General features: G+C 40.6%; 1 protein-coding gene across 5 annotated transcripts in view; it reads right to left on the minus strand.

The window, feature by feature from the left end:
• Positions 1-5,634: 5,634 nt before the first annotated feature.
• WAC (WW domain containing adaptor with coiled-coil) overlaps positions 5,635-14,463 on the minus strand; it is a 59,181-nt gene continuing 50,352 nt past the window's right edge. For all 5 annotated transcript variants that reach the window (XM_060192531.1, XM_060192530.1, XM_060192528.1 and 2 more), the window contains 4 exons: positions 12,436-12,554; positions 10,260-10,446; positions 8,054-8,181; positions 5,635-7,094 (listed from right to left, as the gene is read on the minus strand). In XM_060192531.1, coding sequence (XP_060048514.1) covers positions 7,025-7,094; positions 8,054-8,181; positions 10,260-10,446; positions 12,436-12,554 — 504 coding nt within the window. In that variant the 3' untranslated portion in view covers positions 5,635-7,024. The remainder of the gene's footprint in view (positions 7,095-8,053; positions 8,182-10,259; positions 10,447-12,435; positions 12,555-14,463) is intronic.

Raw genomic sequence — 14,463 nt, forward strand, 5'->3', positions numbered from 1 at the left:
GCCGGTGGGGAGCTGGGGGCTCGAACTGGGATCTTCACAGTCCTTGCACTTTGTGCCACCTGCGCTTAAGCAGCTGCGCTACTGCCCGACTCCCTGTTGTTGTTTTTTAGCCATAAACTCTGGCTTACTGTGCTGGGGGGGGGAGGGGGATTGAACCTGGGACTTCGGAGCCTCAGGCATGAGTCTCTTTGCATAACCATTATGCTATCTACCCCTCCCTCGTTGCTGATTTTACAGGAAGGCTCCAAGCACACATGAAGCTGCACTTAGTTGCCTTGTTCGGGGAGTGCATTTGTAACTATTCCATTAACCTAACTTTCTGTAACTCTACCATCTTGTGCTGTTTCCTTCACAATGAAAGCATTTCTGCATGCACTGTGTATTAAGTACTGAATTCTTTGTGAGCATTTACTTTTCTCCGATTTTACTTGGCTTCCACCTACATTATGGTAAGTCCCAGTGAAGCGAGCACATGATCTGAACCTCCCAGAGAGCAGTCTATTTCCTCACCAAATGCAGCATGAAGCCACTCAGGTTCCCTTCCATCTTCTCCCCGCCTCCCGTCATTTCTGCTTTACATCTGGCTGCCCTCCTGCACATCTGTCACTTTGTAGCTGCCTGTAAACGGCTTCCACATCGCCATCACCTCTCAGCATTCTCCATCCAATTCTACATCTGAACAACTTACTAAATAGAATGTTAGTGTCAAAACAAACTTTCTTACATATTTCCTAGAACTTCCTAACACTCCACTCTATCTTGTCAGGCTCAGTGGCCATACTCCGTCCTGGGTGCTAGCACACTCGCTTGCTTCTTTCCCTGCCCTCTCAGCGTGGGGCTGCCTCCAACTCTGGCTTCTGGGAACGACCCGCGGATGTGGCAGAGTGCAGGGAGGCCACGGAGAGCGTGTCTCCCCTCAGCTCCACACAGCACCTGGGTCGGCCGGGTCCCCTGGTGCTGCCCCGTCCATGCTCTGAGAGGCAAGCCTCCACCAGTTTCAAAGCCCTCCTGCCTAGACACTGAGGAAGACTTCTGTTCGGCCTGGGGTCTAACTCAGGGGTGACTAGACACGAGCCTCTCATTGGAGGGAGGTCTATTGGCTCTGCACTTTAGGTGGGTGGTCAGGGGTTTTTCCTTATTTATCTTTTATTCTACAGTTCTGTCAACAGTAGGTTAACACACGCGCACACGCACACACCCTCCAGTGCTTGTCTAACAGGTAGACTAGTATTTAAAAAAACTGCAGGCAAACCACTATGGTACTGTTTTCTGACTTTTAACAGTTTTAGCTCACAAGGATGATAAATTACCAAAATGAAAATAAAAACAAAGAACAAAGACATAGGCAGACTTGACATGCAGTATCAGAATGACTCTGCTCATGTTTTTAGTCATGACATTTAAAATCATTTTAATCACTCCTTTCATAATCTCATTTTTTATTGCCACCAGAGTTATCACTGGGGCTTAGTGATTTTATGCAGTTTCCAGCTGCCATTTTTTTTTTCTCTTTTCATACTTGAGACACAGACAGAGACACATACAGCACTGCTACACCTCTTGTGAAGCTTCCCCCTGCAGGTGTTGACTGGGGGCTTCAACCCAGGCCCTCGAGCACGGTAGTGTACACTTTTAAAGATGCACCACCACCCAGCCCCTAGTCATGATTTTAAATATTTAAAAAACATTAAGCTTTAGATCTTAAATTAAAAAAATCAAGCACATTTAATGTGCACAATTGACTTACTTAATGCAAAAATATTTGGTAAACACCCACTTGACGCTGATTTTCCTAAAAGGTGCAGATTCACAATACACACGAGATTAAAAACTGCTGTCCTTGCAACGTGCCTTTTTCATTGAAGCAAATACTCCCAGATCTAGACAGGATACAAAGGGCCAGGGAGAGGGCATGTTTGTGCAAAAGGCCTTCATGACTAAAGGGTTCTAGCTCCCAGATTTGACCCCCGGCATCAGCACGAGCCAGAGCTTAGTGGTGCTCTGGGTAACATCGAAAACAAACAAACAAACAAACAAGTTTCCTGTGACCTCAGTGGCACACAGGCTGATCATCCCAGACAACAGAAGGCACGTAGATGCCGGCTCACAAGGTGGCCGTCTGGTCTCTGTTCTGTCTTGTCACAGAGGCAGAGTTCTCAACGTCACAGGTGTCCTGCGGTCACACACCCCGCTGCTTTCTGCCTACACTGCACACAGACCTGGGTCTGGCCAGATGCGTATGAGACAGCCTGGTAAGCCAAGGTGGCCAGAGCAGGACCAGGGCACGACTCCTGTGCCTCCAAGGGTGAGACGCAGGGTCAGCTCCCGCTCATCAGGCTCCCGTTCACAAGTGGCACCGTGCTTTTTAGTAGCGTAACCCCCAAACAGGCCCACGGAGCTCCCAGTTACCTGTAACAATGCATCTGACGAATCTGGTTTATAAAGGACATACTTTACAACACTAACAACACAGGCTTAGACTGAAGATTTTTGTAACAAGTAGTAAATTATAATAACTTTACCAGTAATGGCTATACCTTGCCTACCTCCCAAAGTGAAAAGACCAAAGCCAAAACCTGAGACACTAGTGATGGAGGGTGGTCAGGAAAAGTCTCTTTGAAGAGACCTGAATGGCAGCTACTTGTACAGGCCTTTAAGAAGTTTTTTTTTTTTTTTTTTTTAAATTCATTCTACTTATTGGAAAGAGATGGCCAGAAACTAAGAGGGAAGGGGGAGAGGGACAGCTTTACCACTCGTGAAGCCTTCCCCTGTAGGTGAGGACCTTGTGCACTGCACTGAGCGCCTAACCAGGTGCACCACCGCCTGGCCTCCAGTATAGTTTCTAAATTGTGTGACTTTAATTAAAATCTGGCATAAGATCTCAATTCTCGACACCCTGTTTTAGTTAGCTATCAAATACACACATGCCCTGGCACTTTGGGAGTTCCCTAATGTAGTCTGTCCAGGTCTCGTCCGGGCCTCTGATTCCAAGGGTCTGAATCTTGGGTCAATCTCATCTAACTCATCTTGTTTCCAGTCTTTCCTTGAACTTCCAGCAACAAAGATAACTTGCCTTTTAGCATGACCAGTTCTCTCAAATAGAAGTCATGATTCAGAATATTAACTAGTCGTCTCAGTATCAATAATTGATACTATTCATTGCTTGAGACCCAGAGTTATCATTTTTTCCCCCTTCAACACCCTATATTCATCAGGACACATTATGCCTTCAAATTGTAATTTGGGTCAACCTTCTAACCTTTCTCTTTGCTTTCCTTTTTTACTATTTCCAACTGAGTGAAATATGACTGCATTGTCACTTCCTGGTGAACTGAATCCAAAACTCTCCATGTCCAAGGCCTTGAACTGCCACCACACACTTACTTGCTGCAGTCTCCGGATTTATTTCTGCACTTGTGTCTCTAAAGAGAACTAACTTTTCTTGGGGCCGGGTGGTGGTGTAGCTGGTCAAGTGCACAAGGAAAAGCTTCACAAGTGGTGGAGCAGGGCTGCAGGTGTCTTTCCCAATCCCCCCCATCCCCTCTCCATTTCTGGCTATGTCTACCCAACAATAAACATATTTTTAAAAGGAAATATACTTGAAGGGCCAAAGCAATGTCTCAGTGGAACATCTATTGTTAAGGATCCAGGTTTGAGCCCTAGCAACAGTGGTGGTACTGCTGTCGTGTAAAACACACACACACACACACACACACACACACACACACACACACACGGCCACCAGGCTTATCTCTGGCTCAGTGCAGGCACTACAAATCCACCACTCTCAGTATATAAGACATCTCCCCTCCCATTTCATTTGACAGGACAGACCTTGAAAGGGAAGTAGGGAGAGCTGTGGCAGTTTCACCGCTCCTGAGACTCCCTGCAGGCCCCTGCGCACGGGCATGTGTGTGCTTAATGAGGGCACCACAATCTGGCTCTTGTGGAGGAAAAAATTTTTGGTATTTTGAGGCTACTGAAACAACTAATTTTAACAGCAACTTGTCTTACTCAAATAAATGATATATTCTAAAATTTTCAAAAAGGACTACTCTGAAATAAATGGACAATATAGTCAAAACATAATTTATTCCTTTTTAGTGTCATTTTGTACACTCCAGTATAAATACAAGAATACAACCATGTTTACAGGTATGAAAAGTAGTCACCATCAAGCCCCACATCTAAGTACAGTTGCTTCAGTTTGGACAACAGCTCTGGTTTGCAGCCAGTCACTTGCACGCACTGCCCTACCCCCAACCCCTCTGAAATAATCCCTTCTTGAAGCTAAGGTTATGTTTTGAACAGATTATTTGATGGGCTAACAATTCATACCTTGCAAAGTTTTAAGCACCTCCTTTCCAAAGATTTACAAATGGAAGTATAAAATTTAGAAGATAAAACCATTTGTTTAGGTTATCTAAATGTCTAAAAAAGGACTGAAGCATGGGATTTTTCCATTTTGTGATAGTCCAAATTTTAAAACCACTCAAACTAATTAAAAAGGCTGGTTCTTTATGGTAAAAACTTTCTAACAGACCATCATCACAAAATGCATTTTACTACAGTCTCAGTTTCTAAGGTTGAGCAATAGCCCAATATGTCTTTCAAAACAGGAAAATTAAAACCCTGAGGTTCCCTAGGATCTACGTGCACTGCTATTTTCAAATTATCTGAACCAACATGTCCACCGAAAATGGGATACATTGTGAAGTTATGCCAGCAGGTCACTAAGTGAAGAAATCTTCTTGGATAAGAAACCTATTTAAGCAAATGTTCCAGGCTGCCTGGCGGTCAGTAGCTGGACACTATGTTTATAAAGTGCAATATTTAAAACTATTTATCACAGAGTAAGTGACTCAATTATAAAAAATATGTCCATAAAATTTTAATGTCTAAAAACCACCAGGTGAGGCATCTTCTATTATGTGTGCATGTGATTCAGTTAGGAATGTAAACATTTTTAAAAAGCAAAAGTGTAAGGTGACCAATCAATGATTTTCAGTAAATCAAATTCAAATTTACCTAAGTTACAAGTCAAGGTGCCATCTGATAAGAAAAACTGCCCATTACGTCACAAACTGCTCACTTCTTAGTCGTAACCATTACAGGGCCGCGCCAGTAAAGGGTTCTTGTTTAATGTAGCTTGGAGTTGCGATCACATACACTAAGCAAGCCCAGCAAATGTTAACTTCACAGATAGGAACAGCTCATGATGTAATGTGACATTCTGTCTTATTCTTACATTTAAAAAGTTTACTCAAGTTAAAAAGTATTCTATTGCTTACAATTTACTTTTTAAAATTTCTTGAAAAATCTCAAGTGTTGTCATCTGTAGTTTAAAGTCACGTTTAAAGCACGAGAGTAACCTCAGCCTGCTGGTATCCCTGATGCACTAACATCAACATTGAACATCACAAAACAAGCCCTTGGTGCTGGCAGTTCTGAAAGCGCACGCATGTCTGCCTCAACAAACCCAAACCACAGCCTCTCAACTGGGTGAGATTTCAAAATTAAGATTTTTTTTTCGGCATAAAGGAACCTTTGTGATTCGACATAATACTGGCAGTGTCATGCTAATAAGGCCATGTGACCAATATTTTAGCAAAGAAAAAAAAAAAGCCAAAGTAATTTTACAGTAGCAATAGTTTCTTTTTTTATTTTAATATACTTTAGGAAACAATATACAAAGCTGAGCTTTCCTGCCATTTCCAGACAACAGCAGGAAGCTCCAACGACACAAATTTAGCATTTTGTGATGGCTAAGAACAGCAGTCAGCACCAGACTTAAACAATCAGCTACAACACAAACATCCTTCAAAATGAAAAGTCATAATAGCAAGACAGGTAAACCAGGGTTTAACAAATGACAACCACTGGGGAAGTGACTTAATCATTCTTGTTGAATTTCATATTTCATTAAATATCATATACACAATTTCCTGTTAATATGCTTTAAACAAAACCTTCCTCTTCAAGCAATCATTTCCATTAAGTATAATATTCAACAAGAATATTTTCAATAAAAAAACCCCAGGTGGTTTGATTTCTAATATGCATTGACCGAAGGAAAAGAAAAGTAACAATTGTTGTTTGTTTTAACATGTTTATTACAACAGATACAATTCACATCTGACTAGCTTCGTTTCCTCTTTCCCCTCCCACGCCATGTTCATTGGGCCATTTCCTTATATTTGAGCAATCAATGCACTTTCAGCACACATGCTCAGTAGTACTTTTAAGTCCATCGTTACAGGGTGCGAATGGATTTCAATAATTTATACAAACAAGTGGGTTATGTTCAATCACTCCAAGTTTAAGCTACTGTACACAGGAATGAAAAGGTTATAGAAAAGTGCCATAGCAACAGTGCCTTAAGAAAGGAGAAGAAAGAGGAGCCTTTAAAAAAAAAAAATGGATAAAATCAGATTAAGGATTTCTGAGGAAAATGGAACACAAGCAGAATGAAAACATGTCTCTGCAAACAAGTGGAGAAAGCAACGCTGCTCTAATCAGGTGGCGTGTGGAGCAGCCGTCTCATGATATCTGTAACTGCAGGAGGGTTCTCAGCCGCATCCTCACACACATCGCCTGGCGCTTGCACTGACATTTCTGAAAATGCAAGATTTCTGAATGATAAATTAACCCCCCATTTTAAATTTTTTTTTTTAAAAAAAGCTAATTTTGCAGACAGGTTTACATGTAAAAGGCTAGGTTTTTAGCCACCTCAGCATTGATTAGTTTTGGATGTCTAAGCTCTGTTACACATGGCTTCCCATGGCTTCACTCTACAAAACATATTTACAATGTGAAGAATACATCTACAAGAAATCTACACTTCAAGGGTTTTACAAATCAACCTTGTATCTTTCCCCTGAATTGACTCTTACAGACCCCGCCCCCTGTCTCCTTTGCCCAGCTCAACCGTCCCAAGTCTACTTAAATGCAGGTCAGTGATGTTCAAACTGGGCAACAGATTTACAGTTCCTGTACTCAAAACCATGTGCAATTATTCACATCTTCAAACCATGAAGGAGTTCTGGTTTTTCAACTTTTCAAGTTCCTTAATTTGTTGTCTCAAAAACAGTATCCTGAAAAATAAGCAAGGCATTAGAACACATGTCAAGTATTACAGGAAAACTGAAGTTTTAACTATAAAAATAAGTAAGTACCAGTTAAGAATTACAAACCTACACTATATTGAATATTTTCTGGGCTACAAACATATTAAGCCTAGAATTAACTAGGTACAAAAGGCTAATCTTTTTTTTTTTTTTTTAAAGTTTATAAACTTTACTGGATAGCGACAGCTAGAATTGAAAGGGAAGGGGGATGATAAGGAGAGAGAAGACAACTGTAACACTACTTTATGCCACTTGCAAAGCTTTTCTTCTGCAGGTGGGGACTGGGGACTCAAACTGGGGTCCATGGGCCTTGTACCATGTGCTCAAGCCAGGTGTGCCATTCTGAAGAACCCTCCATACTTATGTAAAACAGGAGCCACAGCAAAGTCCAACAGACTCATAATTCCTCTGACTCCTCACTTCCACTTATTGCCTGTACCATTTCAATGAGTTACAATGAAGAATAGCCTAAGTTTCTATGAGTTAAATCGTATGCCTGGCATATGTAAAGAATCACCTTCAGAACAATCACAGAGTTACTGTCACCAGGGCTTCAACACTGCACGCTGACTACTTTATTTCTTAAATCACTGTATCATATAAAGTGTGTATTGTGTGAGTGGCAAAACAGAATGTCTAGGTGTGGAGTGTAGCTCAGTGGCAGACCCCATTCCTCTCATGAGGGCCTGATCTTGGGCATAGAAAAGCAAGCAATGCAGAGGGGAAAAAAAACTAGATGTCACTACTACTCACCATTATTAAATTATGAGAGTTACAGTACTGGACACGTTATTAAAAAATAAGGACTTCCAGAAATTGAACATATTCATAAACATAAAGACTTGTAATAGAAAACAAAGTCATTCAGCAAAAACATACCTCTGCCCAACAGACTTGTTGACCAGAATTAAACAATAAAAACATACCTTTGCTCTCGCAAAGTTGCTTGAATCTCACACACTCTGACTAAAGACCGTAAGTTTTTTAATTCAGTACATATTTCTGACATGTGAACACTTCCCATGTTATGGGCCTCTTCTCTCAATCTCGATGCCTTTAAAGAAATGGGGGGGGGTGTTATAAAATGTAGTAAGTCACATTCCCATATAAAATCAAACACTAAAACTGTCTCGAACACCCCTTTTGTGTACATGTCTTGTTTTGTCCTATGTTTTGTCCTACTTGTTTTGTCCTATGTTCTAGGGGGGAGATTTTTTTTTTTTTTGCCTCCAGGGTTATCACTGGGGCTTAGTGTCAGCACTATGAACTCATTGCTCCTGTTGACAATTTTTTTTTTCATCTTATTGGATAAGTCAGAGGAAAAACTGCGAGGGGCGGGGGAGACAGAGAAAGGGAGAGAAAGATAAGACACCTATAGATCTGCTTCACCACTTGTGAAGTGACCCCTCTGCAGATGGGGAGCCGGGGGCTTGAAACGGGATCCTTGTACCTCACACTATGTGTGCCATGGCCCAACCCACTTCTAGAAATTATTTTATTTTATTATTTTTTATATTTATTTTATTTATTCCCTTTTGTTGCCCTTGTTGTTTTATTGTTGTAGTTATTGTTGTTGTTGTTGGATAGGACAGAGAGAAATGGAGAGAGGAGGGGAAGACAGAGAGGAGGAAAGATAGACACCTGCAGACCTGCTTCACCACCTGTGAAGTGACTCCCCTGCAGGTGGGGAGCCGGGGTTCAAACCGGGATCCTTATGCCGGTCCTTGTGCTTTGCGCCACCTGCGCTTAACCTGCTGCGCTACAGCCCGATCCCTTCTAGAAATTATTTTAAGAAAACAATTCCACTTTCAGGAATTTCAGACTCACTACCCTACGGTGCCACAGATAAGCCAAAACTCCATTTCTAACCATCAGTTTCCTATCTGTAAGGAGATATCCCTGCACTGTACAGTGTACATCAGTGGAGGTCAAATATATAAACTCTCTTTTAATGGCTGGAAAGATGACTACTGGCAGAGCCAGCAGAACACTTGTTTTACAAGCATTAAACCAACCACAGTTTCATCTTCAGAACTTCATGATCAAGCAATGCTTTGGTCTCTCTCTTGTAAAATAATCTACTAAAGAATGTCCTTCTAAACACTAAGATGGTTATCATTCACACTAGTTCCTCATGTTAACCTCTTATTATTTTGCAACACTTTTTTTTGAATCTGTGAATCTATATAAAAACATTTCAGATGGTCTTTTATCTAGTAAGAGAGGCTATATGGCAGCAACTAGAATGCCAAAAAGTTTTTTTTTTAATTTTTTTATCTTTATTTATTTGATGGATAGAGACAGTCAGAAATTTAGAGGAAAGGGGGTGATAAAAAGGGAGAGAGACAGAGAGACTCCTGCAGCCCTGCTTCACCACTTGTGAAGCTTTCCCTCTGCAGGTGGAGGCCAGGGCTCGAACCTGGGTCCTTGTGCACTGTAACATGTGCGCTCAACCAGGTGCGCCACACCACCTGGCCCCTGCCAAATAGTTTCTTAACCCAAAACAGAAATGCCCAAACTTCACTACTGGTATACTGGTACGCATGGGATTAACCATTCTAATAGAAGTAGGATGGCTGAGTGGGAAAATGCTGGGGGCTTTGAGCCACATTCTACTAACTAGTTGACATGGGGTAACAGTTGGGCCATCAGAATCTCATAATAAATAAAATACTAGTTGTACTGGTTAGCACTTTTAAGAAGTAGAAAAAAACAAAAGCACTTTGCTAATTAAATACTGGTTTTTTTAAATTTTGGTAGTTACATTATTAAGTTCATTAAAATATGTCATGAAGGGCTGGGGAGAAAGCATGATGGTTATACAAGACTTCCATGCCCCATACTCTGAAGTCCCAGGTTCAATCCCCAGCACCACCAGAGTTGATCATTGCTCTAGAGAAATAAATGTCTAGATAGTGAATTATACACACATACCATTTAGTCATCAATAATTTCTTTACTAACACCCTCTAACAATGAACCAAAGCATTTTTAAAATGACTATGATCTAAATTAGAACTTGAGTATGTATTAAACTCAGTGGTTCAGACTTGATTTTCAAAAAATATCTAACTGGGTCAGTTTTACTAGTCATCCAAAGGTGGAACAATTGCTATAAAACACACAACACACCTGCTTCTCTGCATGATCTGCAGGCCATCCTTGGACATGCTTGATGAGATTTTCATTGAAGTGTGCTGCTAGTGTAGGAGTTAATGAACATGGAGGTCGGGCCGAAGAATTCTGTGGTACAACTGTTGCAACTGACACATTACTACTAGGAGTATGATTTGGACCAGGTGACGGACTTCTCTGGCTACTAGAAAACAAAATTAAATGTAGTGTGTTTAAAAGTAGTTTCTAGAATTGCCTGCCAATGACTTCCAGTAAACATATCCATTTTACTATAGAGGTACCAAGCCTCCTATGTGCAGTGCAGAGCTGGACTTCAACCTGGGTTGCACACATGGCCAAGCAGAGCACTAAACAGCTGAGTTATCTTGCCAGCCCTTGTATTGTGTTTATTTTTTTCCTGAAGTTTGCTTCAAACAAGGTGGGAACAGGGCCCAAAACTTGAGCATGCCCCCGGCAAAGGCACTACTACATATTTCTTTAATGCACTTTCTGGGGTGGGATCCTTCTTACTACAGTGTCCATGTCAAATGTAAAGTAATAGTATTCTCCAAATCTGACAGACAGCAGAACCTGATGACTACATTGTACACTATTAGATACTAGTAACAGTGCTTAAGAAATGGTCCCAGTTTACACTGCCGATAAAAAGCACACCTGAATTTTGTATCTTAAATACATATAGATGGGGGGGGGGGGGAGATTGCCCTTGCTCAATCTAAGAAAAAAATGTTACAGGATTAAGTAATATGAATTAAAAACATAGCTTTTATTAACTAACATGAATGAGTTTAATAGCAAAATAAGATTAAAAAAAAAAAAAAAAGGAAGACTCTGGACTGGGTATTGTCTTTTAAAACCGTATGGGTTGGGCTGGGGCTTGGGGATAAAATGTGCTAAGAACCAAAAATTTAATCACCCAAGTTGAATTCCAAAAACTAATCTTCCAAAAATCGAAGAGGTCTCACCACTGAGGGTATTCAAAACAACACTGTAGCTCTAAAGACAAAATTAAAAACATTTCCTGTGGCTGAGAGCTGGCGCACCTGATTAAATACAGGGACGTAGGTTCAAGCCCCCAGTCACCACCTGCAGGAGTCTGTCTCTCCATCTCTATATCCCCCTTCCCCTCAATTTCTAGCTGTCTCTATCAAATAAAGTAAAAAAAAAAAAAAAAAAAAAAAAGGTTCTGAGCATTGGTTAAAACTCTCACCTAGATGTATTAAGTTCTGAAATGCTTGTTTGTAAAACAGTAAAAAGTAGAATTATTTTGCCAACTCACATGAAATAAAAATAGAAAAAGTAATCAAATAAAAATCATTTCAAGTTGTATTTGTTAACCAGTAAAGATAACTGACAACGCAAAACCGTTCCATTTGACAGTACATGCCAGAGCTGGACTATTAAAACAGTCTGGCACACACCAGCTGAGTGGGTCATGCTTTAAGGGTGAGGTTTCGACTTCTGCACTACACGCCTGAAACTGCTCTCAGGAGGCTAGAACTGATTAAGGTCCAACAAATCAAGAATGCGAGTCATGCACCCCTTTGTTCAAATATCACACACACATTACTCCTATAATAATATTCTAAGTAAAACAAACTGCTTTCTTCAAAATCACCCAAGATTTGGGGCTAGGTGGTGGCATGCCTGGTTAAGCGCACACATTACAGTGAGCAAGGGCCCAAGTTTGAGCCCCCAGGTCCCCACCTGCAGGGGAAAAGCTTCACAAGTGGTGAAGCAGGGCTGAAGGAGTCTCTCTCCAGTAAAAAAGGATAATAATAATAAAAAAATACCACCCAAGATTCAATGTGAAAGATACTATTTGTAGATAAAGAATGGTTGTAAATTATGTATTACATGCACCAAGCACTCCATGGATTCCAAAGGCCAAGTTCTATGACACATATATTTACAACATTTAAACAATGCAGTAATGGTATGGTGGTCGGGGAGGTGGCACAGTGGATAAAAGCATTAGACTCTCAAGCATAAGGTCCCGAGTTCAGTCCCCGGCAACACATGTACCAGAGTGATGTCTTTCTTTTCTCTCTCCTCCTGTCTTTCTCATTAATAAATAAAATCTTAATAAAAACAAAGTGTCATTAAATAAAGATAAAAAATACAGTATGCCATGCTAGAAGAAATAGTGTCTCAACACAGTGCATCAACTTACTTTGAGCGCTGAAGACTTCGAGGAGAGACTGGCTCATGGCCCTGCTGCTTGTCAGCAGGTGCCGGCTGCTGTGTGGCAGACTGTGAAACTGGTCCTTGTTTAACAACGGGAGTACTAACCTGCAAGGCAAAACTCTGCTAAGATAGATTTCTACTACACAAGCAAGTAACACAGACTAGAACAAGCAGAAGTGTTAAATCAATGAAACTGTATTTTATTATTTCTACTTTTTAGTAATTTTAAGTCAACAAGAGCTGTACTATTAGTGGCATATAATTGTGTAAATTATTTAGATCCTTAAATTCACGTCTCTCTAGAAATAACCTTATTACTCAGCTAAAACACTGAGGAAAAAAAAATCAAATGAAATGCCGTAAGGATGGAAAGTAGCAGAATCAATTTTTGAAATTCATTATCCAGTTTCTTCAAAAAGTGGCCCAAGGGTATAGTTACTTTCTTAGAATACAACTAAGATTCTCCTCATTTTCAGTTCCATTGTCTTCCTAATGTAAGGTTATAATACCTTATCTGACTTGTTATTTCTTAAAAAAATAAACGCGTTACCACATCATACAGAACTACTAAAATTTTAACTGGAAAGAATGTATAGACTAGTCCGTTAGAGAATAAGAGGATAACCCATAGGGACGCTGGGCGGTAGTGCACATGGCGTGAAGCGAAAAGACCGGCGTAAGGATCCCGGTTTGAGCCCCCGGCTCCCCACCTGCAGGGGAGTCGCTTCACAGGCGGTGAAGCAGGTCTGCTGGTGTCTGTCTTTCTCTCCCCCTCTTCTCTCCATTTCTCTGTCTTATCCAACAACAATAACAACCATACTACTAACAACAATAATGATAACAGCAACGATAAACAAGGGCAAGAATGGGGGGGAAAGGGTCTCTGGGAGCAGTGGATTCATCCAAGCCCCAGCGATAACCCTGGAGGCAGAAACAAAAAAAGCATAACCCATAAAAGATTCAAACAGGGTACTCTTCCAAAAAACATATTATCCAGAAAAAGTAGACCAAGATGTCCACAATTGCCAGTGGGGATTAGCACAGAAAAAGGTGCAGTGGCAAACAGAATCAGAAGTGATTAGGTCACATCATTCAACCAAATAATTGTGGTGGGAAGGATCACCAAAATCCTTCCAAACAAATCCAAATAGTACCGCTACTTCTGAACACCAGGCCTCATTAGAAATTCCAGTTTTTTCCTTTACAATTTTACATGGTCTAAATAAGACCAACTATAAAAAAAACAAAACAAAACAAAAAAAAGAAAAACTCACAAAGTCCTCCAAACTTAAGGGAGGCAGGAGCTAGCTCAGCAGGTACAGCACACGGTTTGCTCTGCATGGGGTCCTGGATTTGAGCTGAGGCACCACATGGGACAGTTCGGACAGCATCTAAGGGAGCTCCATGAGTAATGGAGGAGCACTGTGGTATTTCTCCTGTTTTTCAGACAGTGAAAAACAGTCAGCCCACTCAGGGTGGCAACTCGGCAGCAGTGATACATGCACAACCCTGCGTTCATCCTTGGTGTGGTATACAAAAAGTAGAGTATAAAGAACTGATGCTCTTCTGATTAAACGAGCTTTTAAAAGTTAATTTTACAAGCTGACTATAAAACTAACATTCTGAGTTATTCTACTTTTACTCATCATCTATTAGACACTTAAATTTATCATCATAAAAATAAATTTTAAATTTGAAAGCCAAGGCTTTCATGTTGACCCTCCCAACAAACTACAGGCAATCAAGGACAAAGTAATAAATTAAAGGTCAGAACTAAAAAAAAAAAATCTATCTAAAAAGACGTGGGGGGGTGGAGGGGGAGAATACAGGTCCAAGAAGGATGACAGAGGACCTAAAGGGGATTGTATTATTATATGGAAAATGTTATGCATGTACAAACTACTGTATTTACCAAATGCAAAACATTAATTCCCCAATAAAGAAATTAAAAATAAATAAATAAAAAGACTCCAAAATATATGTAAATAGATGATCAAAGTAGAGCTGGAAGGAG

The sequence above is a fragment of the Erinaceus europaeus genome, chromosome 6 (genome assembly GCF_950295315.1).
Source record: "Erinaceus europaeus chromosome 6, mEriEur2.1, whole genome shotgun sequence".
Classification (NCBI taxonomy): Eukaryota; Metazoa; Chordata; class Mammalia; order Eulipotyphla; family Erinaceidae; genus Erinaceus; species Erinaceus europaeus.